The sequence below is a fragment of the Athene noctua genome, chromosome 3, assembly GCF_965140245.1.
Source record: "Athene noctua chromosome 3, bAthNoc1.hap1.1, whole genome shotgun sequence".
NCBI classification, from domain to species: Eukaryota; Metazoa; Chordata; class Aves; order Strigiformes; family Strigidae; genus Athene; species Athene noctua.
This window is the reverse complement of record NC_134039.1, coordinates 4,074,222-4,089,441: the sequence shown is the minus strand read 5'-3', so window position 1 is coordinate 4,089,441 and position 15,220 is coordinate 4,074,222. Positions and strand designations below refer to the sequence as shown.

The window sequence follows — 15,220 nt, the reverse complement described above, 5'->3', positions numbered from 1 at the left end:
TGGTCAGAAACCGAGGCAGCAGAGATCCCACTGGGTGAAGTACAGTAATTCACACAAACCTTGCCTTGGACATCATAAAGAAGTAAAAAGAATGCTTTTTTTCCCCCCTTTTTAAGCCACCTTTTAATACGCTACAGAGAGAACTGAGAGCATCCAGCATTACCTTATTCAAAAACTGCTTGTTTGGTTTTTTTTTTCCCATAGATGTTTCCTGTGCTTGACCTCAGTCCAGGCAGCCTGAGCAGTTAAGATTAGTCCGTTACTGCTCACAGTGATTGCTCTAGGGTCTGAACAGCGGGGTCCTTAAATTAATTCTGGTTTTGTTTGCCCCCCCTCCTCTTTCCAGATTTGTGAAAGAAAAAAGGCCAACCATTTCTCCCAACTTCAACTTCCTGGGCCAGCTGTTGGACTTTGAGAAAAAGATCAAGAACCAGAGCGGTCAGCCTGGACACATTAGCAAGCTGAAACTTCTGCACTTGGAAAAAAGCAGCGAGCACACGCTGGTGGCGGAGGGCGGGCAGAGCAGCCTCTGTGCCAACCAGCTCTGCATTACCGCTACCTCCGAGCTGGTGGAACAGAAGCTGACGGACTGCGGCCCTGCACCCCACGGGCATCTGTCCCCCCTGGAAGATGGCCCGCTGGTACAGGGCATAAACGGACTGCACGTCTCCCTGGATAAGGTGGAAGACAGCAACCGGCTGAAACGCTCCTTTTCTTTGGATATTAAATCCGTCTCCTACTCGACAAGCAGCAGCTGCGTGACCGCGTCGGTTCAGGGCTTCGCCGCCTCCGAAGACACCCTGGAATACTACAAACACGCCTCTGCTTTAGAGAGCAGCAGCAAGTTGTGTCAGTTCTCCCCTGTCCAAGAGGTCTCGGAGCAAACCCCGGAAACCAGCCCTGACAAAGAGGAAGCGAACCCTCCCAAAAACCCCCCTACCACCTGGCAGCTGGACAGCCAGAGCAAACGGCAGCACCTGGGGAGAGGCAGCGGCGGGGCCACGGCTCAGCGCTCGCTCCTCTCCCCCCTGCACCGCAGCGGCAGCGTGGAAGACAACTACCGCACGAACTTCTTGTTCGGGCTCTCCACCAGCCAGCAGCACTTGGCAAAATCCGCCGCTGGGTTGGGCCTCAAAGGCTGGCACTCGGACATCTTGGCTCCTCAGACCTCGACCGCCTCCCTGACCAACAGCTGGTATTTTGCCACCGAGTCCTCGCATTTCTACTCCGCCTCTGCCATCTACGGGAGCAGCGCTGCCTACTCTGCCTACAGCTGCAGCCAGCTGCCCACGGGCTGCGAGCCGGCCTGCGCCGCCGTGCGCAGGAGGGCAAAGCAGGGCGACCGCGGCGACTCCCGGCGCAGCTGGCACGAGGAGAGCTCCTTCGAGAAGCAGTTTAAGCGCAGGAGCTGCCAGATGGAGTTTGGGGAGAGCATCCTGTCAGACAACAGATCCAGAGAAGAACTGGGGAAAGTAGGCAGTCAGTCGAGCTTTTCGGGCAGCATGGAAATCATTGAAGTGTCTTGAGGGGCAGCAGGCTTGTGGGACTGGCTAGCAGAGCTGCTTCCCCCTCCAGGCTGCTCCCCCTGGAAATCTGAAAAAGAACAAGCTTCGTGCAAAAAGGTGGGGAAGGGGGGAGGGAAGAAACGCCAGGCTTCGGTGTGAACGCGGTGACTAGATGAATACGGCGAAGAAATGACGAGTGTCTGCCCGAGGAGACCGAGCGTAGCGCTGGGCTTTTCTCCTCCCCTTTCCCTGGAGAAGGGCAAAACATTTCAAAGCTCTTTCCCTGACAGAGGGAGCGATTCTATGCAACGGATTGCACATCTTTTCAGTGGGGTTTTTTTTAAAAAAAAAAGAAGCTCTCTTGGGATCCAACCTTCTTCCTCTGGTTCCACTGAAACACGCTTCGATCTATCAGAGCTGGTTTTGTTCTTCCCTCCTCGTGCCCCACGCCTTCACCTGTGCACCTTAGCCCTGACACTGAGCCAACCTCTGGAGGGAGACCTTTTGCCCGTCAGAAAAGAGACTGGGAGCGATTCCAAAGGACGTAGGGACTGGTTACAGCAAGGCTGGTCTGAACACACCCGTTCAGACAAATGTAAATACTGGTGTAACTATTGTTCTAATGGATAGGCTTTAGGTGATTCGCTAGAGAGCTGCTTCAGAGAAAAAAAAAGAAAAAAAAAAAAACAAACCCAGTACCTCAAAAATACAAACTAGGGCTTTATGGCTGCCAGATGCTGGTAGTCAGTTCATAAGCAATGTGAACAAGTAATGACTAGCCACGTTTGATTTTTTTTTTTTTTTTTTTAAAGCTGTCTACGCACAAGTGTTTCAGTTGGCTCAGCAGCAATTCTTAAAAAGGACAAATGAACCACACTTAACGACTGTTTCCCCCAGTCTTCTGAAACATAAAATAAGCCATATTTGTATTTTTAATATTAAGCTGGCTTCTGGGAGAGGGGTAGCTGCTTTGGCTTCTAAGCTCTAATGGAGTGGTTAGTAGTTAGGGTTACGTGCAGGACAAGTGGCTGGTACAATACTGCAACATTGACAATTCCCTAGATGGCTCTTGAAGGTTTGTTGGGGTCTTTTTAACTGCTAAAATGAGTTGGGATGGGCTTAGTCCCACTAAGGAACTGCTCTTCCTCCATGGTTCCAGCCATCCGTGGGTAGGGTAACTCAAGAGCTGGTTTGTTTTTTTTTTCTCATCCCCGTGTCCTCACCCAAACCATGGGGCCACAGAGATAGAAGCTTCTCCTTAGTTTTTCTGACTTTATCTCAGCAAAAAAAAAAAATCAGTCGGGCTGGCTGAGGAAAATGGGACACAACCTCCAGGGTCCCATCTCCGTGTGGTGTGAAAGAAAAGGGGGTTTGAGCAGAGACAGCTTGAAGGGGAACCCTGTGCCCCTCCCACCCCCACGGCTCCTCCTTCACGAGGGACCTCGAGGCGGCGTCACCCCTGCCCGCCGTTCCGGGGGAGATGAGGCACGGCCCTTCTCGGGGTGTTTTTGACCCCAAACCAGCTGCTCCCCCTCTGTGCAGCAGCTTGGCTCCAATTTACAGACGCACGTTGCTGCAAGAGGTTTATGGCCAGCGAGGGGCAGAGCTTCGTCCTTCCTGCTCTGACAGGAGCCACACACGCGTTTGCTTGGCCTTCCCCAGCACCCGTGTCTTGGGGGGGAACTATATTGTTTTGTCCCATTTCAGTGCAGGCAGCTGAAAATTGTAAATCACGTGTAACGAATACTTACCCCTGGCCAACAGCTTTAAAAAAAAAAAAAAAAAATTGTCAGCAGCAAACTGAAGCCCTAATTCAAGTCAGCAGCTTGGGTTATGTTTTGGTTTTGTGTTTTGTTTTGTTTTTTTTTTTTTTTTACTGTAAGTTTAGTTAGTTTGTGACTCAAATCTCAGGTTTTACTATATTGAGAAGTGGAGAAGATTTTGTCATTGTTTTGTTTTGTGGCTAGGATGTGACTTTTAATTTCCTACAGCGGACTGTTGAAAATAGCACTGAAAGCTACAGCATTGATTAACTTGATCCTAAAAAAAATAAAACAAATGTAAAAGGCACAGAGAGGCAGCACCAGGAGTAACTGAAGCCAGAGGCTGTGTTCGTGCTGCGTGTACGAGACGCTGGAAGAAGGGGGAGCCTGGGCAAGGGAGAGGTTGACACCACACTGGAAAACATGTCGGGTCTTGGCTGTTCATTAAACATATTGCCACTCGTCTCTGTTTACACAGCGAGTGAAAGTGATTAGCATTACAACTATTTTCAGCATCTGTACACACTCTGTGTGTGTATATACCTGCGTAAACAGTTCAGCAGTGCTCCTCTCAGCCAGATTTCAGTAAAAGCCCCTGGTTTTGGTCAATCCCTTGAGGCAGAATGTGCTGGCTCACACGTGTGTGTGCTCCTCTTCTCTCTACACATCATTTTGTTGGATTAATTGTCTTAATTGCCTTAATTGCCTTCTGAGGAACTGAAACCTAGTTTTGTGATTTCCAATATGCTACAGTCACTGAATGAATCAAAGCTGTCAGCTCGGTATTCTGAGGGGAGGGGTTCCTGTAGGAGGAAGCCCTAACCCCCCCCGTCCTGCACAGGGTGGTGCCCTGTCTCCTACCTGAACTAGTGTCCTGTACCTGAACAATGCTGGAAACGGTTTGTAGAAGCTTGGGAAGCGAAGTGGAGGATGTGAGGGGGGAAACGTGTCCGTGTTCAATACGAGTATCATGTTCTTTGGTGTATGGCAAGCTGTTGAAATGGTTCAGAGCGATGTGAGTTTCTCATCTTGTTGTGTCATGAGCATTACCTGTATGTTACGATGAAATAAAATCAGAAATGGTACCTGTTTATATAGAACGGCTTGAGGAAGGAGCCTGTGTGCCTACACACACACACACCAGCCTGTGGTGGTGATTCTACAGCACCAGTAACAGTTGAGGCCTCTTACCTGTTGCCCTCTCTCCGCGCTTCTGCTCCCTCGGATGGCACTTCTCTGCATTAACACCTCACAGCGTCTCACACTGCTGAGGAAGCTCTTCCCAGGGCAGCTGTGCTAGTCCTTCTGCAGCAAATATTTCAAATTAAGTTCCCTAGAATGAATCCCGTGGTTTTTCTTGCCTCCCATACTTTTGATTTGAAGAAGAATTTAATTAATTGTTTAAATATTTGTTTTGACTGATTCTGCCCATCCTGAAGCATTCAGAGCGACTTCTGGTTGCTGAGGGAGGGGTATGTCCCTCATTGCTCCTTCAGCTGGAGTTTATATTAAAATTAAATCCTGCAGTAGAATGTAGCTGCTGTGGTGTGTGTAACAGCCTTTTCAAACTCAGGTGCAATAACAGAAGCTTCTTTTTTTTAAAAGAGAATTTTAAAGCATAATCCCAGAAAGGGAAATGCAGAATCTTTGGCCTCTCTAGAAGAGACTGTACCATCAGCCAGAGCACAGTTACAACCTGCATGAATCTCTGTGCTTACTTTCTACAGCTCTTAGAGTGAACACTTGCACCCATGGCGTGGTAAAGCAACAATCACATGCAATATCAGACCCTAAATCAGCCTCCAAACCAGGCTGACTTGACTGTCTTCTAAGATTTCCTTGTTCTAGCTTCCCTCACCCTACTCCAGAGTCCGCTTCTGACCCCAGCAGCTCAGCCCAGCTGTGTGTTCCCTCAGGTTCTGGTTTTTGAAGCACGTGCTTCAGCTTTCACCACCCTGCCTTTTGCCTGCTTCGCAGGACACGCTCTGCTCTTGTTCCCTCCATCCCTCCCGTCGTGCCCCTGCCAGCAGACAGCTCTGTGAAGAGACAGTCCAACACCAGCTCCAGCCAGAAACCCTAGGGTGTCTCATGTATGTCATCAACATTTAATTTCCATCGACTGGCATCACTGGGAAAAGGTCCCAGAGGTCACCAGGCTCTTGATGCAGCCATCAGTTACGTTCCTAGAGCAAAGCAGACTGAAAACAGGGCAAACCTTCCCCCAGCATGGATCAGGTAGCCCTGCTTTTGAGGGGGCTGCAGGGGCAGGTAAGGAAGAAGGTAAAAAAAAAATAAAATAATGTGGTAATTACCTGAGCTGCTGTTTTTACTAACAATACGTTCGCTGCTCGTTACGCTCTGACTCACAGCACAAGGCATAAATTGATTTCTGCCAGAAAGTGGTGGGATCAAAAGCCCAGATCAGGGGCTTGGTGCTTCTCCTGGGGACAGCACTGGAGTCCTAAAATAAGGCCATTACTGCTGCTTTTTAAACCTGCAATGACTGCCACTGAGCCAAACTCACCTACTTAGCCATTTAATTAGCCACACCTTGACTAAACAGGGGCCAACCTAGCTGGCCTGTTATTTGTTCTTAAAGTTTCTAAGGTAAAACTAGAGTAGTTCCAGTACTTTCAGACATTATAGCATTATAATACCGCCATTACATTATACACACAAACCCACAGCTGGGAACTCAGGTAGAACTGTGTTCATAACACATAAAAGCCTTTCCCTTTGAACCAGGCCTGCAGAGAATTTGTGGGCCCTTAGGCCCAGACGGTTGCTCTCAGGCAAACAAGTGTTTCTGCAGTGAAGCCTTTGGCTATTCTGCACTTTGAGTAGATAAAAAAAATAAAGGGAGCTATTTCTAGCCTGCAGTACCCACCCCTCTGGGAAGGGGCTGCTTTCCTAGGATATAAAATGCTGTAAAACAGGCTTTTAGGGAACTGCCCTGCTGGGAGGGATTGTTCACTTTGAGGTGTGGATTCCAGCGCTGTACGAAGCCATGATATAGTACGGGCAGGAATGAGGCTGGGGCATCAGATCACTTAAAAAAAAAAAATAAAATCCCTATATATTGACATCTCTCTTTGTTCAGTACTCCCTGGGCAGTAGGTTAGAGTCCATCACTGCTTTGCTTTCCCAGTTCCTGGAGAACAGCATTCTGCTACAGGTACCTTCACTTAATTCTCCTCTAAACCACCCATTTTCTAAGCTGATTAGAAAAACCTGTTCCCTGCAGGTTGCTTTGCAGGTTACAGGGGCCTGCCTACAACCAGCTCGCCCCCACCCCGAGCCAGGGCAGCCCTTTTGCTAGGTGAGCTTGCACTGGGAATTTCTCTCAAATCCACCTCTTTATCGAGTAGCTGTTCACATACCCAACTAGGAGTCACGTTTTGACAGAATCTACGGCCATCCTCATCTATTTTCTGGTTGTGTCTCTGTCCTGTCGTAGGCCATCGTGTTGCATGTACACAACTTCCCCAGGTCAGTGCTCACTGTCCGTCTGTTAAAATACAAAGCTTTTAAAAAGATACAAAGGGTTATTTTAGGCAGCTGACATGACGAATTGCTTGCTGAGTGTGTCCATCACCACCTCAGACCTGCCCTGGCTTTGGGTGAGGTGTTCTTTCTGCGGGTCAGGCTGGTCTGTGCGGGTTCACCTTCTGAAGAAGTCAAAACCTAACTGTGGCAGCAGAAAAGCAACACAACAGCCCCCAGAGAAGCACCACAGACCATCTAAAGAGGCTGAACTTTGGCTAAAAGTGCAAACCGACCCATTCAGTGATGTGTGAAGAATGGGTAGGAGATGAGCAGCTGACAGGGCAGGGGCCACCCCAAAAACCAACCCCAAATGCCCAGCTCTAGTTCCTCCTGCGAGCTGGCAAAGACCTGCTGGAAAGCATCTGTCAGGACACAGTCTCTTTTTGACAGGGAGATAAGCCAGGGGAGGGTGTGGAAATACATGAGAAATGCTTTGCTGCTCGTGTTTTAGTCTTCTGAAAGCCGTTGGGTGCACACAAGGTGCAAGCGCCCTAATGAAACGGGCAGAGAGTGTCTCACACCACAGCGGTGTGACAGCAACAACAAAAAACCCCCAACGTTTATTTTCCTTCTGGGACAGACGTTTCCCTGCAGTCCCCAGAAGAGCTGAGTCTCCACAGCACGAAGGTGGGTTCTGTGTACAAAGCAGTAAAGCTCAAATACGACCTCCCACGCTAAAGCGATCGGAGAAACACCACACTTGGAAAAGAGTGATACCAAACGTTTTAATGCTGGAGCTGTGGAACACGTAGCATGTAGGGAGCCGAAAGGAGAAAGCAAGTCTGCAAAGAGGATAACCACCCATAAACCAAGGGGTGCTCAGCCACGAGGCTGGGAACCAAAATACACCCGGGCAGCTCGGGAACGGGGGGGACGTTACGATGGTACCTCAGGAAACCTCTGGCACTCGGTCTGAGAGGGAGGGGCTGGCTCACGCCACAACTGGGCCTGTGAAAAACGTCTATTTCTACTCTTTCTGTGTAAAAGCTTAGAGGAGGGGAAAACACACTTTTAAATATTTAAATATATTTAAATATATTTAATTTAAAATACATATATTTCAAAAAACCCAAAAACTATTTTGTCCCCTTCACCAGACCTTCACAGAAATTGCCCTGCATGTAGGTTGGCACTTTAGCACCCTGTCAATGCATTAAATTACAAAAACAACAAAAACAACAAAGCAAACCTCTTCTGTGCGTGTAGCACACTGAGCAGCCTCGGGTGCAACAAGCACCAGCACAAAAAGGGAGGGTGGCAGCAGCAGGGTCGGGAAGAACCAGAGCAGCGCAGCTCAGGCCAGAGGGGAACCACAGACCCAGAGACTCGCCCTGTTCTCCAGCACTGCAGGAGTTTGCATTTCAAGAAGCTTAGCCTCTACCTCAGACCACACACCACCCCAGAAAGCAGAAAAAGGCAGAAATGTCTGTTTTCAGCAGAGCACATCAGATTATTTTGTGGCAGAAGTAATGGCTACTACATTTGTGAGAGATACCTGAGGCCTTCTCCAACAGCATTTGGCTTGGAAAAGAAAATTTATAAGCGAAAAGGTAATTCCAGTCACATCTCAAATCTCTTCAACAGTGGGAAAGGGAGTAAAGCAACAGTCTCACCTTGAGCATCACCTGCATCCGAGATGGAGCTGACAACAGCACACAGAGCAAAGCCAGCGAGGAGCAGCCAAGCAACAAACAGCAGCTCAAGGAGACGGGCCAGGAAATGTCTTCCCCTCGGTGAGAGGTCCAAAGACTTACAGTTAATGAAGCCAGTGACAATGTTTTAAATAAAACTGTAAACCATCACTGGAGAGGTCAGAGGGTGCACGTTATCTTACAGTACCCATTCGACACTTCACCACCTGTGGGATGAAGCTGACAACCTGTGGGCTTTGGAAGAGGTCGGCCTTTGTGTTCCAGCTCTGATTTCTCTCTCGTTAAGCTATTAACATTTTTCACAACTTGCTGCTCAGAGAGCTGCAGCTGGGAGGCCCAGCAGCACATCCCCAAGCTTAAAGGCCATCTCCCATTATCAGCCCAATGTCTAAGAGTTTTATAGCAAAATAAGGAAGGAACTGATTTGCAGCCCTCCTGCAGCTTTCAGAGAGGAATTCTACTCGCTCGCCCTCATTAACGCCACGAGGAGCAATGCTTTGATCTGACACTCAATAGCACGAGGCCAAACGTCCAGAAGCTTTACAGGAGAGAGCATCTGCAGCCCAGCCCCTGCCTCGAGATCCAACACCGGGATCTTCCCACCCGTATAGGCTTCCAGCACGCCGGGGTGTGGGATATCCATGATCCCGCCTGGCAGACGGCTGAATGTCGCACATTCTAAACTTCCAGACAGCATCATCTGGACGAAGAGGACAAAAAAACCCTCCAGCAGCTGCTATTTAAAGCTGCTGCATATTCTGGTGTGTCTGATGACGGGAGGCAGAGACATATTCCACGATGGACAGTGAGGACCCTCGTGGGCGTGGCCACAACAAATAAGATTTTTATGGGTTGTTAAGTCTCACATGAGCTTTTAACAAAGTGTAAAATACTGCAGGGTGGGTGAGGAAGGATGGAAACCCGACGTTATAGTCCTGTGCAACATACAGTGTACACCTATGTATGTACAACCTAACAACTCTGGGTTGGAAGAAGCAGACAAGGCCCACGCTGCTGCCCTTACTAGAAAAATCTCCTGCTGAGCTCCTTGCCCTCTCTGAGGCATTGCTCTTCCCAGGGCATCATTCCAGAGGGCTTCATTTCTACAGGATTCTGCTTTCAGAGAGAGTTCAGCAGGCCCCGGGGCCCAATCACCACTACAGTTCCGATACACATCTAAGTTGGCTGCAGTCTGCGTCACAAAAATTCACCCTAGGCTACACGGCCTTTGGGAATGCAACAAGAGAACAGCCTGTTGCTTCCTGCCACCAGGCAGTAATTAATACCATCAAAAACCTACTGTGCTCTTATTCCCAAATGCTCAGAGACAATCTTTTGCAGATTAAGTGCTCTTAAGCACCAAGAGGTATCAAAGCAAGTCACCTTTGGCAAGCTGCCTAGCTTTGTGCTGGCCTGGAAGATGGGTCATTGCTGACTCCCTCAAAAAGGGCTGTCCTTGCCACTGGAACTGTGCTCCTGACACACAACCAACCACCCCTGGGGTCCCCGGGCACCGCTTCAGCCTCCTCACCAGCAACAGCGTCCTGAGACTAACACAACACCCACAAACCTACCCCTGACCCAGCAAACCAAGGGCTCCTCACTTCTGGTTTCACCCTCTTCCTGCTGCAGACAAGAGCAATGGTGACACTGGCTGTTAAATCCTATTTCTAGATCCATAAATATTTTTACAGCAGTGTGTAAAACATCCCCCCTGTTTTATAAAGGGAGAACCAAAGCTCGGAGAGGTGCTACAAATCACCTGCAGCCAGCAGACTGGGGAAGAACTGGCAACCAACCCATCTCCTACGGGCCAGCCCAGCAGGGCCCGGGCAGCGTGGACACCCCGGTGTGTGGACACCCCGGTGCATGGACACCCCACCTGACTTCCAGCAGGGCCCTTGGCTCTGGAGAAGACAAAAACCACCCTGTGGCCTTTGGAGCAGTTTGCTGAGCGCAGCCCTGAAGGGCCACGTGGTTTCAGTCGTGAAACACTGTGCTTAGGCAAGCTCTGGGCTGAGATCAGCTAAACCACTGCAAAGACCTAAAGGACTTCTCGTGTCTGTCCCCTCCAACTCCGTAACACTCGAAGGTACAAAAACAACTTCATCCCCTGTGGTAAAAAAGACAGCACCAAGGTAACTGGAGTGTCCCAATAAAAACTTAAGAAAAAAAAGACACCTGGTGTCCAGCTTTGGGATGCAAAGTGAGCAGCTCAGTGCCAGTGCCTGTCAGAATCACTGTGCAAGGTGAGGGACACAAAATGCCACCACGGGGACACTGCCAGGGCAAGGGGGAAGAGGAATGCGAAGATTTGCTTAACATTAACAGACATATCTGGAACAGTTATTCCTTTACAGCCTCATAAATTAGTGAGCCCATGAAGAAACAGGAGCCTCAAGGAGGACGTGCCAAAACCCTGCCATGCAAACCACGTTAATTATGACAATAGGCAGATTTCAATAAGCCAGTTCCTGGCTCCCGCACTTTCACCCATAAAACACACGTATTTCCGAGGCCAGGGGATCTCAGAAATACCTGCCAGCCATCTAACTGTCTAAACCCCAGTGGTGCAAAAACCATGTTAGAGGGTTTGTCACACCCTGTATCCCTTTGAATTTTTCCAGTAAAAAAAAAAAACCAAAACCCAGATAAAAGAAAACTCCTCCTCTGTAAACCCCAACCTAGTCACCGCAATGAAAGAAATGTCTCGGCACAGGCGGTGGTAGTGAAGGAGACAGGAGGGCAAGAGGAGGGAGATGAAAGAATGGTAAATCATCTTCTCCAGACGACGGGACCGGGGAGCTCCTGGATTCCTGGCTGCAGAGTTCTGGCAGCTGACGCTGCTCTTCCTCCGACGGCCTGGCAGAGCGTCAGGCAGCACCGCCGTCCGCTTCAAACATCTGCCAGTCCAGCCCGTTGGAAGCGCGTCTGTGCTGGATGCCGGAGCACGGAAGGTGAGGAAGGGGGAGCCTCTGGGATCAGCTAAGACTTCAGCTCCCGGTCCGGTTTCATGCTGAAGGGCTCCAGCCTCTCGCTCTCGGGCAACATGCTGTTGAGGCGCTCCATCAGCGGGATCGTCTGGTCGATGCCCATCTGGATACGGCGGAGGATGGCAGACATCTCGTTGACCTTCTGGATCTGCTCCGCATACTTGGCATACTTCTTCTGGCGCTCCTGCATGAAGCTATAAAGAGTTTCCACGGAGAGATCCATCTGTTTAAAAACAACAAACAGAGCAACGCGCATTAGGCCAACTGTTAACACAGGCCTTTCAGCACATGGGCTTTCCTAAAAGCGACCAAAAAGCACCTTGAGATGCCCCACTGGAGGTACTGGACAGGTACATAACCAGTTTGCTGTGAAATGGGGCAATTCACAGCTGTATACCAGGGAGGATACACGAACACCTCAGTGCTACACCCAAACACTGAGTATTTGATCTGAGTATTTGATCTTTGCCAGCCAGAGAGGGACCTGGGGGGTGACTGACAGCCGGCTGAACAGGAGCCAGCAGTGTGCCCAGGGGGCCAAGAAGGCCAATGGCATCCTGGCTTGTGTCAGCACTGGCGTGGCCAGCAGGGACAGGGAAGGGATCTGAGCCCTGGGCTCGGCACTGGGGAGGCCGCCCCTCGGTGAGTGGGTTCAGTTTTGGGCCCCTCACCCCAAAAAGGCCGTTGAATGACTCGAGCGTGGCCAGAGAAGGGCAACGGAGCTGGGGCAGGGTCTGGAGCACAGGTCTGCTGGGGAGCGGCTGGGGGAACTGGGGGGGTTCAGTCTGGAGAAGAGGAGGCTGAGGGGAGACCTCCTGGCCCTCTGCAACTCCCTGCCAGGAGGGGGCAGAGAGGGGGGATGAGTCTCTGGAGGGGTTGAAGAGTCGGGCTGAGCCAGCGCTGAGGGATCTGGGGGAGTTGGGAACGGTCAGGGTGAGGTTCATGGTTGGACTGGAGGAGCTTCAAGGGCTTTTCCAACCAAGAAGATTCTGTGAAAATTCTTTATTTATGGGGTTGAAAGCCAACAGGCACTGCCAGGGATTTCCCAATAAGCCATATGCATAACCTCCAAGTTATCCAAACCCAGGGAACCTGTGGCTCCACTTACACCTGCAGCATATTTGCAGTGGAGATGGCTCCTTGTAAGCGTTAATCTCTACCATACTCACCAGGGCTAATTTCATCAGTTTAGCCGGGTTACTCTGCGACTAGGCCATGCCTGTTATTACCATCATTGTCTGGAAAGCTCCTGCCTTGGTGAAAAACCACAATGGATTGCTAGTGTCCCTAATTTCCCTGAATCCTAAAAATAAAAGTGTTAAGAGTGACCCCAGGAGAGACATTAAGTAAATCAGGCATGCAATTAAACACGGTAAGTACCCAAACACGGCTGGAGCGTGATGACAATGACAGGAACTGCAGTGCTATTCCTGCCACTGAGTGACGACAGTAGCTTCTCTAATTCACAGCCCGACTTTCTCTTCAGCCTGACCTGCAAACTCCAGGCATGATTCCGCCCATAGCTGCTAGTACCAGATGCACGTGAGCCAGGAAGGATGGTTTAAGCTGTTTTTACATGTCATAAGACGTACTGTGTACTCAGAGGGCTTGTAACAGATCTGTGCTCCACAACCCCAGTCATTGCAGTGCTGGGATGTCTGAGCAGCAGGTACATCACAGAATTCACAGAACATTCACAGAATCATCTCGGCTGGAAAAGCCCTTGCAGCTCCTCCAGCCCAACCATGACCCTCCCCCTGACCGTTCCCAACTCCCCCAGATCCCTCAGCGCTGGCTCAGCCCGACTCTTCAACCCCTCCAGGGATCCCGGGGACTCCCCCCTGCCCTGGGCAGCCCATTCCAACGCCCAACAGCCCCTTCTGCACAGAAATCCTTCCTCAGAGCCAGCCTGACCCTGCCCTGGGCAGCTTGAGGCCATTCCCTCGGGGCCTGGCGCTGGCTCCTTGGCTCCAGAGACTCACCCTCCCTCTCTGCCCCCTCCTGGCAGGGAGTTGCAGAGGGCCAGGAGGTCTCCCCTCAGCCTCCTCTTCTCCAGACTGAACCCCCCCAGTTCCCCCAGCCGCTCCCCAGCAGACCTGTGCTCCAGACCCTGCCCCAGCTCCGTTGCCCTTCTCTGGCCACGCTCGAGTCATTCAATGGCCTTTTTGGGGTGAGGGGCCCAAAACTGAACCCACTCATCGAGGGGCGGCCTCCCCAGTGCCGAGCCCAGGGCTCAGATCCCTTCCCTGTCCCTGCTGGCCACGCCAGTGCTGACACAAGCCAGGATGCCATTGGCCTTCTTGGCCCCCTGGGCACACTGCTGGCTCCTGTTCAGCCGGCTGTCAGTCACCCCCCAGGTCTCTCTCTGACTGGCAGCTCTCCAGTCACATCCTGATGCCCGCTCTCTCCTCGTGGAAAGCAGGCCCCTCGCCTGGAACTCGGCACGTGCCCACGGCAGCTGCTGAATGAAGGGCAGGAGCAGACACACGCTGACTGTTTTTAGCCCACTGCCGCCTCTCATCACTGTTTTTTTCCAAATCTCTCCCATCTAATTACCCCCAGAGGAAGGAGGTCACTGCTTGTGATGAAGCAGCCTCAGGGAATCAGTGCTGAGAACTGGTCTACCAGGAAGCACAGGTTCAAACAGCATCCCTCACTTGAATGTGTGACAGAGTCAACCCATTTGGCAGAGGACAGTGACCATACCTGTCATCAGGGACAACACAAATTAGACACCTCAGTGCTAAAAACCAAGCTGTGCTCACAGTGACCAGACCTGATTTATGCCGTACTTATTTAGCAAGGGTAATCCCGACCCAGAACACAGTAGTGGAGAGCTTGCAGTCAGGTGAGGATCGGGTGGAAACGGTGCAAAGCTATAAGGGACATCCCCCAAGGAGGAGAGAAGTCCCCCCAGACAGATCTCTGCTGTCCCACCAGCAGCAGCAGGGTTTGACACTGGGGGAGAAAATGGGGGAGCTGTGTTTGCTGACAAACGTCCCTTTCAAACCCTGGGGAAGAGGTCAAGACTAAAATAATTGGGCAAGAAAATATTTTATGGAGAAACCGAAGTTACAAACAGCATTGAAAACAAACACACAAGTTTCCGCTGGAATGTCATGGGGATTAGGAAGCATTTTTTTCCCCCCTATCACCTCCATCAGAGCTGGATACGGTACCAATTAACCTTTTATTTCGTCTGTACTTTCTAGTGCTCTCAGGCTGAATTCTTCCTCTTTGCCTCTGTGCTTTCCTGTGAATTCCTCCCTCCACGCTTTCATGCACGGGACAAAATAAAAACCAGCAGAGCAGGAAACTCCAAATAGAGTGGAAACAATTTAAGCCTACACAGGGGTTTCTATTAAAACTCCAGCTTAATAATTTAGTAGCTTGGCGCTAGCTCTGTAAATTGGAGTGTGTAAAAATCAGACCACCACCAGGTCTGCACGGGATGGAAGTAAATTCAATCCAGCTCCTAAAAACATCCTACCTAATGAGAGACAGTGGCATGAAGAGGCAGCCAGTTGGATACCTGCCAAAAGCCAACACGCCTCATTAAACCGAGCAGCGTGGGGACCCCGGCAGAAACCTCCACTGGTCTTGAAGTTCTCCTCCACAGGCAGGTTCTCCACGTGGCCTCTGAGCACTGTGCAACAGGCAAAGCTCACATCTACTAAACTCTGAAACAACAACCAAAAAAAACCCCAAACAAAAAGGCCCCCTCTTTTCTTCATTCCAATAACTTCCATCTGTTGAGTTTT

The 15,220-nt window shown here is 50.4% G+C and overlaps 2 protein-coding genes across 7 annotated transcripts in view; one reads left to right on the top strand and one right to left on the bottom strand.

The window, feature by feature from the left end:
* DUSP16 (dual specificity phosphatase 16) overlaps positions 1-4,368 on the top strand; it is a 67,684-nt gene extending 63,316 nt beyond the window's left edge. For all 3 annotated transcript variants that reach the window (XM_074901802.1, XM_074901803.1, XM_074901804.1), the window contains exon 8: positions 347-4,368. In XM_074901802.1, the coding sequence (XP_074757903.1) occupies positions 347-1,526 (1,180 nt within the window). In that variant the 3' untranslated portion in view covers positions 1,527-4,368. The remainder of the gene's footprint in view (positions 1-346) is intronic.
* BORCS5 (BLOC-1 related complex subunit 5) overlaps positions 1-15,220 on the bottom strand; it is an 81,019-nt gene that overhangs the window by 1,331 nt on the left and 64,468 nt on the right. The window contains exons 4-7 of one of the 4 annotated variants that reach the window (XR_012633365.1): positions 8,428-11,682; positions 6,649-6,792; positions 4,460-4,573; positions 4,219-4,318 (exon numbers count right to left, since the gene is read on the bottom strand). Coding sequence is in view for 1 of the 4 variants with exons in the window: in XM_074901805.1 (XP_074757906.1) it covers positions 11,452-11,682 (231 nt within the window). In the remaining 3 variants the exon portion in view is untranslated. Of the gene's footprint in view, positions 1-4,218; positions 4,319-4,459; positions 4,574-6,648; positions 6,793-7,525; positions 11,683-15,220 lie in introns of those variants that run through there. The other 3 variants (XR_012633366.1, XR_012633364.1, XM_074901805.1) reach the window with 3 other exon arrangements.